Source organism: Zeugodacus cucurbitae, chromosome 4, assembly GCF_028554725.1.
Source record: "Zeugodacus cucurbitae isolate PBARC_wt_2022May chromosome 4, idZeuCucr1.2, whole genome shotgun sequence".
Taxonomy (NCBI): Eukaryota; Metazoa; Arthropoda; class Insecta; order Diptera; family Tephritidae; genus Zeugodacus; species Zeugodacus cucurbitae.
This window is the reverse complement of record NC_071669.1, coordinates 23,566,852-23,580,405: the sequence shown is the minus strand read 5'-3', so window position 1 is coordinate 23,580,405 and position 13,554 is coordinate 23,566,852. Positions and strand designations below refer to the sequence as shown.

The 13,554-nt window shown below is 34.0% G+C and overlaps 1 protein-coding gene across 1 annotated transcript in view; it reads left to right on the top strand.

Annotated features, from left to right (window-relative positions):
- Window positions 1-13,554, top strand: part of LOC105214763 (uncharacterized protein DDB_G0271670) — an 80,640-nt gene that overhangs the window by 54,925 nt on the left and 12,161 nt on the right. Inside the window, exon 2 of the mRNA XM_011188369.3 lies at window positions 13,116-13,221. Within this exon, the coding sequence (XP_011186671.2) occupies window positions 13,216-13,221 (6 nt within the window). The 5' untranslated portion in view covers window positions 13,116-13,215. The remainder of the gene's footprint in view (window positions 1-13,115; window positions 13,222-13,554) is intronic.

Below are 13,554 nucleotides of genomic sequence, written 5' to 3'. Positions count from 1 at the left end.
CATCTGCTCAACGCAGCTGTCGGTAGGAATAACGCCAAACTTTACAAACCGGCTTTTAGGTACCGTTAAAATATTCATGAGCTCCGCTTAGTGCCACAGAGTGTCCAACCAAGCAACTGACGAAGAAAGCATGCAGAAAAACTTAAAGAAACTTAAAATAAACTGAATTGGCTCATTTTTGTTGGTTGAAGCCAAATAAAGGTTAATGGCATTAATGATTTTCGCTTTATTGTTGAATGGAAGGCGTTTAGAAACAGACATTTGTACATTAAAAAGGAATAAAAATTATGGGATCTAGGAAATTTACTACAGGTTTGTGTTTAATATTAGTTCATTACCAAATTATACATTATTTTAAATGGCTTTGAGTAAATAAATACACATACTTTGAGTGAGAGGTAAGAGGTAATAGATAATCATAACTAAATGATTAAGCTCTACCACAAATTAAAAGGCCTTAGGAAGGTAGGGAGAATTTTGATGAATGTTTTTCAATATTGATCTTCAAATATTAAATGTAATAAGACCAAATATGAGGTCCCCAGCATTCGTGGATAGAAACCCAAGCAGTAGGCAAGTAGTTTTATTAGGACTTATACAGTCATCAAATTGATCTCGTTTTTAAACAGCGTCTGCCAATAGGGATGATGTGATTTTGACAGCTTGTAGCGGCCATGATTGTCTACGCATGTGTGTCAAATTTTTTTTCACGGAAAAATCAGCTTCTCTAGATTACTTTCTCCGGGGGTTTGTTAAATCAAAGACTTACACCAATCAACCGGCAATATTCGAGGATCTCGAAGATAACATTCAGCCCACTATAGCCGAAATGCTGGTAAGAGATCTCGGCCTTTTAGAATAACTTTAGTCAAGGCATGAATATGCTTTATATCAAGGATCCTAATAAAAACTAGAGCAACGGGTTGGGTGATTATTTTAAAGCAGGTTTTATCGCCAAAAACTGTTATATATGGCATAAACAATTATTTTGGTTTTCCAAAACAGTATAGTTGATAAAGCGATCGAATGAACTGAAGTCGCGACAGTTGGGTTTAGGAAATCGAAACGGATCCAGTTTTTCAGATTTCAGCCAAAAATTGTAAATTCGGTAGCATTCAACAAAGTACTCGGGGAAAGTTTTCTGTCACTACACAAACACCAATATAATACGACCGGAAAGGTTATGTATTTCTAGTGAGCCATCTGGTTTCATTAGGTTCAGATGTATGCGGTGTATTTTGAGATCTGTGTATTTGCTGACATTATAAGAATTTCGTATATTTCTAAAAATCGATATAATATCTAATATTATCTAAATTTCTAGTAGGTAGCACGCCACTCCAGTATAAAATTAAGTGTAAGTGTGAAGAGTAATATCATTACTAATTACAAACATAACATATTTGTATACATAAATATAGTAAAATGGTAAAATCAGAACATATCCGAAGTTTTACCTGGTAATATATTGTCAAAAATTGAGCCCAAGTAAGAGTCGTTCCTCGACCACCAAAGATTAACCGCTGAGCACTACCCATAACCTATTATAATATCTAATACTACGTTCGGACCGACATTGAAAACCTCTTGAAAACACAATTTGTGGATTGTGGAACCAAAGTCGTTCTGACCGACATTTTGTGTTTTCGATGCGTTTTCATTGACAATTCACAAATTTATTTGTTTGATTACATTTGAGCATTTTTATACTCCTGCAATGTGTTGCTAAGAAAGTATCAAAGTTTTGTTCTCATGTTTTATAAGTCATAAAACTAAACGATATAGGGTTATAAATATCAAAATGATCAGGATGACGAGACGAGTTAAAATCCGTCTATCCGTACAATCCGTATATTAATGAAACTTCAGGAATTACACCATCTTTCATATAATGATTTTTGTTTTCTAGTGGACTTTGTGCCCAATACATGAGTCGAGTTGCATGTAATTTTAAAGCGCTTTTTTCTCAAAAAAATTTTTAATTTAATCTGCTCTGTACACTAGTTACCAAATTGTCAGTGAGAGATGACCAGCATAATAGGGTGACATTTTTTTTTTTTTGTTCTTTAGTCATGTAAAAAATGGAGCACATTCAAAAAGGTAATGCAGCATGTGTATAATGTTGAAATATAAAATGTCACCATTCGAGAAAAGAAAAGAAAATAAAAAAATACATTTCGAGAGTATAAAATGTTCAATCACACGCGAACTTAGCCCTTCCTTTCTTCTTTTTATTTCTGTTTCTCCATAATTTTGACAAACTAGTGGAATTTGTTTACAATATCAAATGACAATTTATAAATGGCAAAACATGTCTTCCAATAATATCGACTAAACTAGAGCAGACATCGATTATAATGAGTGGATTGTAAGTTTTCAAGAAGTTTTCAGCGAAAACTGTGATTTCGTTTGACAGATTTTGCATGGATGAAAACAAAAGTTTTCGAACAAAAACCCATTTTTTCAATGAAAACATGTTTTCAATTTCGGTCCGAACGTAGTATAAAAGGGATAGGATTGTCGCTCAAAGTATAGGAAAAATCAAAAATGATTATTAACTAAAAAATAAATCAAAATCGAAATTTTTCTTTATACTAGAAACGCCAAATTCGACAAAACCTTGTCTTTCATATGCATAATTGCATAAATATATTTTCGAATACTGAAAGCTCAAAAATAACAAGAAATAATTTAAGGAGTATCGTATAATTTAACCAATATCCATATTAAATAAGGTAATTGCGATGTATATAGCTTTAAAGTTACCGTATCAAATACCATACCATCTCAAATTTATATCCACTTACATATATAAAGATTTGCGAAAACCAAAAATGATGAAGAGACTCACTTGAATTTTACAAAAATTATGGAACCTCATTTTATATTTTACACTTTCCTCCCAAGTATACAATATTTACGTATCAGCAAATCTGTTCCCATTTACTTATATATATGAGCTCAAATATATATATTCTACAGTGAAATCAAAAATCAGTTTAACCACTAACACCACCAATAACAACGTACACACACAAACTCAGAGGGGCTTGATACATTTTAAAAATCAACAGACAAATGTGAACATATTTATGTATGTATGTCTGTACTATGCAAACATTCATAAATCACCCTCCAGGGTTATGGATATCTCATGTTGCATGCCGTTGAATAAATTAAATTGATGCTTGACACTTTTAAATGCCGAAAACTGGAAAACTAAAATTTCAACTATAATATTTACATACAGAAATGATATGGAAATGCTTAAGATAAATCTTTCTATATAATTAGTGGCCAAACTCTGTTGTCAGCTAGATACTTGTAACACATTTCAAGGACATTGCTGGAAATGCTCACACACGTAACTGTTTTTAATGCTTTTAACTCGTGAATATTAAAAGCTAAACACTTTGTGGCAGCATTTTAGGCGCAATAGAATTATTACAATCTACCACTATGCGGAGAGGGATAAAGAAGACTTAAAAAGCGCAGAACACGCATAACCGCACTCGAGTAATGTCATAACGGAATTTAATTTAAGTGCAGACATGTGAAACGAAATGATTAGAATCGTAAAAAGTTGAGAAAAAACTCAGATGATTAACATGTCCACACATACATACAGACACACATTTGCAAAGAGCACATACACATAAACACCAAGTTCGACGGCACGTAATATGTTTGAGTGAAAAACTTGTGGCGACAGTGACGACACTGCCGGTCTTCAAATATTTGAAGCGATGAAAAATGGTGCAGCTGTCAACTGTCAACTTTGTCGCCAGAAAAATGGCACACAGTTAAACATGGCGGGGCGGGGCGCGTGAATGCACGGGGTGGCAGATCAATGTTTCATGTAAATAGCGGTTTTTACGTTCAACTGGGCACTCGGCTGTTACTTAAATTCCAAACACGTGATCAATAGCCACGCTACGTGCTGTGAAATGAAATGCGATGAACTCGATCTCCCAACCAGTGAAAGGCGGCATATTCAAGTAAACGGCGCATAAAAACAGCGCAGTGAGGGGAAAATGGTTAAATGAGATGTCAGCAGAAAAAGGAAAAGCGCAAATAAAACGGTCATTATTGCTATGCCGTAGCAGGCGTTTTGATATGTTAATCCGAAGACCAAGTGAGGCGAAAAGCAAAATAAATAAAAATATGTGAAATTGTGTGTAAATTTGAATAGAAATTCTTGGATATATGAAACTGAGAATGTCTTTAGGGGATATATAGACAGTGAGGAGTAGAAATAGTGTGTTATATTAAATTTTAAATATTTAAAGGTGTGATATCTTTCGGATTTGGAGACAATTTTAACGTCACAACTGTTGAAGAAATTGTCAAATAAGAAGTAAGGAAGGGCTAAGTTTGGGAGTAATCGCATATTTTATACTCTCGCAATTTATTTATTTAATTTTGTTAAAATAATACACAATTCGTCTCGTATATTCAACATGAAGTTGGGTTAACCCCTGGACCGATTTCATTCAATATCGCCACCAAGCTACAATGTAGACATTGTACGCTCAGTTAATTTTTATAAGATATCGCTCATATTAACCGATATATAGTATAATGCCCACCGGAAGTTTGAAAATCCTTATATCAGGTATATGGGGGATAGAGGAAGTATTGACCCGGTTTTACTAAATTTTGGCACAAAGGCACACTATTACAAGAAACCAATCTCATTAGAATTTTCCTTAGAATAAATTACACAATTACTAATATTCTCCGTAAGAATTAGTCAAAACATTGAGGTCTTAACGTTCGATATCTGGGCCTTAGAAAAGTATTAATCCGGTTTTGAGTCACACAGATGAGCCACTCCTCGAATTTTTATTTTTTGAAGTTTTTTCCAATATCATCACAGGTATATATGAGTTAGAGACAGACTTCGAGTTATAGAAGTTTTCATTAATACACAATTTTTTCAGAAGCTGATTTAAATTTCATTATAATAATGATACAGAAGAGCTGCACTCAAAATTGAATACAAAATTTTAAATGGGCGTGGTTCCCCCCACTTATGGATCAAAAACCACATCTCCGAAACTACTCAACCAATTTCAATAAAATTGGTTTCATAATATCTTCCTGGCTACCCAATGATATGTTGTGAAAATAATCCAAATCGGATCACAACCACGCCTACTTTCCATATACCAGAACTTTGAAGACGATCTGAATCGTTTACTTTACAATATATAAAGTAAACACTAGTGAAGATATCGGAACAGAACTTTGAATTAATTTTTTACCGATAAAATAAGTAAGTCTCTCAGATATTTTGAAGAAATTCAGAGGGAATATTTTTCTTCTAATAATATGTATCCGTGCAATGAGTGAAATCGGATCACAACTTCCCCTAGCTCCCATATACCTAATATTAGGGTTTTCAAACTTTCAGTGGACTTTATACCATATATATGCCGAATAATTGGGTCAAATTGTTTGTTAAATTAATAAAATTAAATAAATAAATTGCGAGAGTATAAAATGTTCGGCACCCGAACTTAGCCTTTCTTTACTTGTTAATATTTTTTTCTTCGTAGACGTGATCCACACGTTTTCTTTTCATAAAACCGATTAAAATTTGCAATTAAAGGTACCTAGGTAATTAAAACTAAGAATTAATCGATGTTTAGAATCTCATTTTTAAATAAAAAATTGGGTTAGGTTAGATTTGGTTTGTAGACAGATCTCTGCAAAAACAAAAAATCTCACTTAGACAGCCTGGCGCTGTCCATTGTGATACCAATAAAACTCCCTATGGATCAACAACCTTTAAGATTCAGCAAGACGCTTGGAATCCGTTACAATTTTCTTAAGACAGCTAATGTCGACTCTAGCTAATTCGCTAGTATCGCCAAAAAGGGGCCTTCCGAGGTGTTTCAACCTCCTCCTCCATTGACTTCTTCCTTCCCACATATCCCTCGTAGGTACGTGCGCAGAGAAGAAACGTATAGGGGACGGTTGCGCGGTGCAGTGGTCCTAGTAGTCAAGGAAGCAATCGAACCGACCCCAGTGTCTCTACCGGCGCACCTACCGGCAATATCAACAGGTGCGACGTGTAAGATGGCATTTAGAGCCATTGTTGGTTTTGTTCTTAGCGCTCCGCCTGACGATAACGCCATAGAACATTATAGGTTTAATAATGGTCTCATACAACCATAGAACCACTTAAGGTGAGAGGCCCCACCTTTTTCCAATAGCCCCTCTACAGCAGTAAAGAGCTACCGCTGCATTTCTAACCCTCTCCTCAATGTTTGGCTTCCATGAGAGCTTCCTATCAAGAATAAGCCCCAGATATTTCACCTTGTCCGCAGGTTGCAGACTGGAGTCTCCCAATGAGGGGAGAGTGGCATTTGGAATTTTGTATCTTCTTGTGAATAAGACGAGTTCCGTTTTATGTGCCCAGCGGGTTACCACTTCTAGGTGTTAAGGAATTTTCCTTTGACCAAAAGGGCTACATTATCAGCATAAGCCGTCACCAGTAGGTCGTTCACTACCAGGATCCAGAGCAAAGGGGAGAAAACGCCACCTTGCGGGGTACCCCTATTTTCAGTCCGGAGCGCGTTTGCGCTTCCCCACTCCGCAATGACAGTTCTGTCGCTGAGCAGACTGTAGATGAGATGCTTAAGGTTCGCTTCTACCCCAAAATCGTCTAGCGCACCAATGACCGCTTCCGGTCTTACATAAATAAACAAATTAGTAATCAAGACTTCTAAAATGTATCTACATTTAAGGACTATTAACTTTCCAATAAGCTTTCCTAATTATCTTAAATTAGAAGACAATTTAGTATGATCAGTTTTAGTGTTTTGTTCCAAATGTTTTTAAGTTGAAGCTTACCCCAAGGATATCTTCATTTTCTTTTTCCGATACTTTTGGTCAGTGTCACAGGTTTTCGATGGATAGAAGCTTTACGATTAAATAAAAGCTTTCAGTACTCTATTTTTATATCAAAAATTGACTTTGATAAAAAAATGCAATATATGACAACTCTATTTTGACTAATCTTGATTTCAATGTTCGTATTAGCGTAGCTTGTTTTCTCACCCACCCATTTTATCTCCTACTTTCAATTACAAATCATTTTGAAAGGCATTGAAATGAGTTGCAAGATTAGATTCGCTAAATCGATATACAACTACAAAGATGTATATATATTTTTATATATAATATGTATATATATACAAGCATTGTACTACATAATTATTTTCTTTATTTTGCTTTCAAGTGATAAAAGTACATGAAACGCAAGTGTATAGCACATAATTGTAAGCCAACACCTCTCAGCAATACACCTGCCTTCGAAATGTGCTGCATTATTAATGAGTATTTAACGGCTCTATTAAAAAAAAAGTCGATAGTCAGTGTCTTTATGTGCATACGCATCAAGTCTTGCACTTACTCAGCCTTGCGTGTTGCACACTATCGTCTCTTATATCTACTCTTATTCTTAGTCCCTAGCGAATTAGCACAAAAGCACATATAGTTATAGTGACTATTCTTTTACTTCTTTTACTGCTGAAGTCAGCCAAGTGACTGCACTTTTTCCATTTCCTGCGCCAAAAACGCCAAACACGTGCATTAATATGCATGTGTGTGTATGTATAACCGAGGCAGGTGTGCGGTTTTGTGAGTTGTCGCATTCGCTGTCAATCGATGTTGTCATTCGTATGTGTTAGTTGTGTTCGTTCAAGGCGTTTATAGTTTATTGACAAGGCTGCATAACAGCCATGGCAATGGCAATGACAATTCCAAGGGTATGACACAAGCACATTGTAGCCAAAGTAGATTGAAGGAAATGTGAAGGCGAAATAAAATGTGCTTGCAGCAGTAATTTTGTATTTTTATTTTAACACACATACGACACAATATTGAACTTGGATCGTAAAATTTTCATAAACCGCCTTAGTATAATATGTCAACTACTCACATGTGTGCCATGCTGCGTATGAGTAACATTGGCACTGGATGAAAATAAAATATGGAAAGCAGCAGAACTGCAAAAGACACGCAATAAACTTTTGATCTTTTGTTCGCTTATTACACTCGCTTACACTTTAACAACTCGTACATGTAAAGTGAGCAGCTGCTGCACGTGCGCGTGTGCGTGCGTTCGTGAGTTGAGTTGCATAGGTGTGGTTAGGAAGTGTTAATACACAAGTAAGTTGGACTCAACAAGCTACTCAATGCACGTAGGAATTTTATTTAGTTCCACAGCAATGCAAATTCAAAAATAGCAAGGGCTTATTGTTCATGTATATATGTAAGCTAAGTATGCTAAGTGGAGTGTAAATGTGCCGTAATATAGAACGTGATTTCGTAGTAAGTTGTTAAATTGTGAAATTAGTAAGCAATTAATTATTGTGTGGGTGTGCTTGTTGTAGTTATTAAACATTTTATTGCACAATATTTTTATTTAATATGGTATTATAAGGATGAGTGGCTTCTGAAAGGTATACTAAATGAAATATTTTACATAACAGTACTATCAGTACTCATTAGCTAAGTTTTAGTTGCATTTCGTAATTAAATCAAAACTCCATTTGCCATTTCTTGGAAATTTGCATTATTAACTGCTAAAAGCATCACCTATTCCATATACACATACAATGCACATTGCTTTCAACATTCCTTTTTGTATTGTTTATTGTTGTCTTTTCGTAAATTCTTTCACTTTTAATGCTATTCAGCATTCGCTGCCATTTTTGTCATTTTCTTTGGAAGCAGCTGCAGCAGCTATGTGTACTATGTGCATTAGTGAATTGAAATTATTGTGCCGCTCTCAGCAACTGCACTTGAAACTCACAAAAATGTATAAACACAGCTAAATGTATACACTATAATTGGATATGACGGCATCTGCTCTGGAAGCTAAAGTCGCATTTGCTAGTGACGAAGAAAATCTTCTCAAGCAGAAGTAATTTGGTGTGCATTTTTGCAGCGAGTTCATTGAGACATACACACGTTCAATCTTAAGAGCGACTGAACATCAATTTTTTTAGCGTCGAATGCAGTACAGACGAATATTTTGTAGATCATACTATAAACAAGCTATATGGCAGACATAAGAAGTGATAAATATAATGACATAAATATGAAATAGTAAAGTCAAAGGTGAACAGTGAGTTGGAATATCTGTAAATTCCAATGTTGTCCTAACTTCGTTTTAAATGGATACAAATTAAAACTCAGAAAAATTAAATTAAAATTTTGAAACAATTTTTGCCACCTTCAGTCTATAATATATTAATTTAAGACGAAACGAAGAGCCGGAACACAGTTGTTACAAAACATAAATGCAATCAAATCAGCTTACGTCTTAACTTCCTAAAGACAAATAAAAATGACCAATCTGTAGATTTAAAATAAATAATTTACCTATTACTTATTTACTAATGGAGCACATAAACTTATTGTGTCATCTTAAAACACAATAATCTATTAAACTATACTCAACATGGAGTAACAATTAACGCAATTATTCATCTATGATTGGGACATACAATAATCATGATTGCACACCATATTATCAATAAATGCGTTTTTCAATCATTGACAAAAGCCGTAATGCGGTTTTGTGAAAGAGACTAAACCAACATTTCTTTCAACATTCAAGTTAACTTTTCTCACTCATATATTGAGAACTGTTTGGCAAATCATTTTGATCGACTAACTTTCTTACGAATATTCTTAAAAAGATTTCCTATCTAACAAAAAAGTAAGCTTCTCAACTCAATCCCAAGAAAGTGGTTAAAGGGGTTACCCTCTAACTTGACAATAATTCACAAATATATCAGTTTCATAGCAGTTCAAGTGTTTGGCACAAATATTAGGTCATCAACTTTGCTTCCGTTTTCCAATAGATGTCTCTACGGTACTGGTCGATTAAATTAAACATTAACCCAACAAAATATTTGTAGAGATCTGTTTGCATCCCAAACTTATTCTCAACTGAAAATGTCACTTTTTGAGCCGAATTCTCGACATTTGCGGGAAATTTTGCTTTTCTTTTTTAATTCCTAGAAATGTGCGGCTGAGGCTCCTCGACATTTGTAACCATTTTTATAAAAAAAAACCTAATTTACAAAAAAAAAAAACCGCGGAAGCAAAGTTATAGACTTAATAAGTCTGGTTAGATTATGGAAATCAGACCAGCAAGGTCAATAGGCAATCATTATAGAATTCGGAAAAGTATGCCTTTTAGTCTATCTAGCTTCAAATTGAGACATTTCCTGTATGCTGTTTAACTGCAAGGAATATTAATGTATTATAGTTTCTTATTTATTTCATACTTACATGCTCCGTAACGACACATATTTTTTAATCTGTGTACCATAATGAATAAAATTTACTTTTTTGACTCTCTTTCTTCAATAATTTATTGTACTGAAAGCCATTGCCATCTTATGATTACAGAGATTTGAACATATCACCAAATATTGGAATATCAACTCGTATGCTATAAAACCTTGCACAAAATCCAGCAAATTTAGTTATTACTGTCAACTAGCTACTGTAGATTTCTGCAAACTTTATAAGCATCTATGTACAAACTGCAGTTTTATAGTGCTTTTCCATGTCATAAACGAATTTGGCGCTTTGACATTTATTGCTATCACTTTTCTATTAAGTGAAAGTACTGACATCGTACATAAAATTTAAAATAACGTACAACTATACAGAAAACCAAAAAATAAAACATTCAATTATTTTATTTTTTAATATTCATAAAAAGTTCTTACGAACCTCTTGCCACTCACTACCACAGCGAAATATTAACAGTTATATGTTGCACAAATGCACTGCTTCCAATTATTGATAACGAAAGTTTTCCGGTTCTTCTCGCATTTGGATAATTAATTGTGTTTAACATTTGCAAGTGACATTTATTGCACTCGCAAATTGCAAAATTAAACGAAAGAACACAGAAACAGAACACAGACAATTTTAGAACGATAAAAAGCCGAAAGTACTGCCAAAGTTTAGTTCGGATCTCTGTGGTAGCCATTAAAATAATTTAAATAGAATTAAAATTATATACTATATTTATATATCACAGCTTAGAAATCGTATAGTAATATTTCCCTCAATACATTGTTGTTGACAGTTGACAATTCTATTTGTAGTCAGACATTTAGAAACTCCTAAATAAAGATTTATAGTGAGTGTATAGGAGTTTATAAATTCGTAAGAGCCATATGCCTACGTAAATCAAGTGAGTTCAATCAGAGATGGCATTGGTTTTTTAATTAATCCCACATAAAGTTTTCAACTATCTTTTTTAATAATGAAACCTAGAATTTTATGAAATAATGTGTTCTTAACTTTAATAGTTTAATGGAGTTGATTTATGACTACTCAAACACAAACAAGACAAGAAAGAGACAACCCAACTCAGAGCAGCTGACAGCAATTTCACCACAACTGCCCCGATCTAACTCCGTCTTGCACTAGTTCCAAAACTGCTACGAAATCTATATTGCGGATCTAAAGCTTTGAGGCTAAATGCCTCCCTTATTTACTGCAGTGTAAATGCAACAGTGAATGATAAATGATTTATTGGGATGGGAGTAGATAGAGCACTCTAAGCAATCTTGTCAGATCTAAATTGATTAATTGGTCATGGAGTCATCTGTCATTATCTTAAAAGCCGCAACCACACCTGTATGTGGAGTATGCCAAAAAAATTTGCATAATTTCAACTTGCTATTTTTAGAAAAGTTAACAATTAATTTTTAAATCAAAAGCAAAATTGTTTATTATTAATTTTTATTGTAAACTTTTGCTTTTATTTGCTTGCCACATTTTGATAAGTATCTGCCAATGTCTTCACTACTTTAATGATGTATTAAAATGATTGTTCGGTTTCAACCATAATATCATTAATTAATATTATCCAAAAATATCAAATCAATCCGAGTAAAACTCTAAGATATACATACATATACCCTTTGGAAGTTCTGATCATCAGGCCACCGTCAGTTTGAATGTAAAACTTTAAAGAATTTTTTTCATATTCTTATTACAACTATTTGTTCGAGCTAATATATGCCAAAATTTTGACCAAAAAAGTGAGTTTTTTGTTAAAAATCTGTCAAATCTGTCATTTTAATATATTCTTTTCACCTTCGTTCAATAACGAGATTTATCCATGTGCTATCGACATATTTTTGGTTTATTAAATTTATATGAATCAATAATGAGTTATGATGTCCACGGCAAGAGCATTTTTTGTTTAAATAAATATATTTTCAACTTCTGATACCCACCTTTCCCCATAATTAACATTAGCGTCTTTTTACTTCTTAAACTCCTCTATAATGATTGTGAAGACGTCTCTGTTTAAATTTAAATGCATTTCCTCTGAAAAAATTTATAACAGTCAGGAATTAAGTACAGAACATTTGGCTACCAAGTTGTTGCATCATTCCACATTATTACCATGTACCATATATACCGATAAATTCTTCAACTAAAAAAAGTTCACACAAGAGAATACATTTGCAACGCCAGCAACAGAATTTTATCACATCTCGTTACAACAAAATGACTTGTGACAATTTCGAATACAACGGTTGCTTGGGACCTGTTAATATTTCAAATATTTGTCGCTGTACTGCTGCGACGCCTCACCACAGCGGTGATAAATCAAAGCGTTCAATACGATTACATGGCAAAATACAAAAAGAGCATTTATTTCCTTGCATAATACGCAACGCAATCCCTGAGTCTGATGTATTATGGTTGCCACCTCCCCGGAAGTGTGTGTTAAACATGGTAAGTGAGGTGGCAAATGCGAGGCGAATAAGCAGTTGAGATCATTAGTGAGATTGATGAGCTCATGCTGCCATCTTGCCAAGTTACTACAAAATACACAAGCATACTTAGTGATGAGTAAGAGGCGGCGTGCAGGGATATGTTTCAATTAAATGAGTTCCAAGCCAAAGAAGAAATAGGTTGAAGAAATAGTGAATAGGCAAAGTTTTTTGCGGCAGACTTTGTCGTTGCATACTGCCTGGTGCTTTGTCTACTTGTTGTATGCGGTTCCATAGAATCTTGCAAACACTTTTAATTGATTTTATTTATCTTTGCAGATTAGATGTTCATTGTGCAACTTTTTGATTGATATTCTTGCCACAACAAGAGAAAAACTGGGGATGAAAAACCAAAATAAAAAGGATTTAATATCTAAATATGCAGGTAAGTGTGATGGAAGATAATGATGGATTGTATGCGGGCGTTTGAAAAATGCGTACACTGTGCGGTAGATAATTAATGAACCCAATAGGAATCGGAAAAAAATAATTAACAAGAACTGGAATGGTAGACTTTATGAAAGTTAAAAAAATTGAGTTAATTCCAACAGTATTGTGTGAAGCATTATTATATTTTGAAATCAATTTTAATTTGCTCAAATTCGGTTTGAATCATTCGCTTTTATATTTGTCCTATAAATCATGAATCATACATATATGAATGGAAATCAATTGTCCGGTTCCGTTTATTTATACTCAACCCGTAGTACCTCATCTC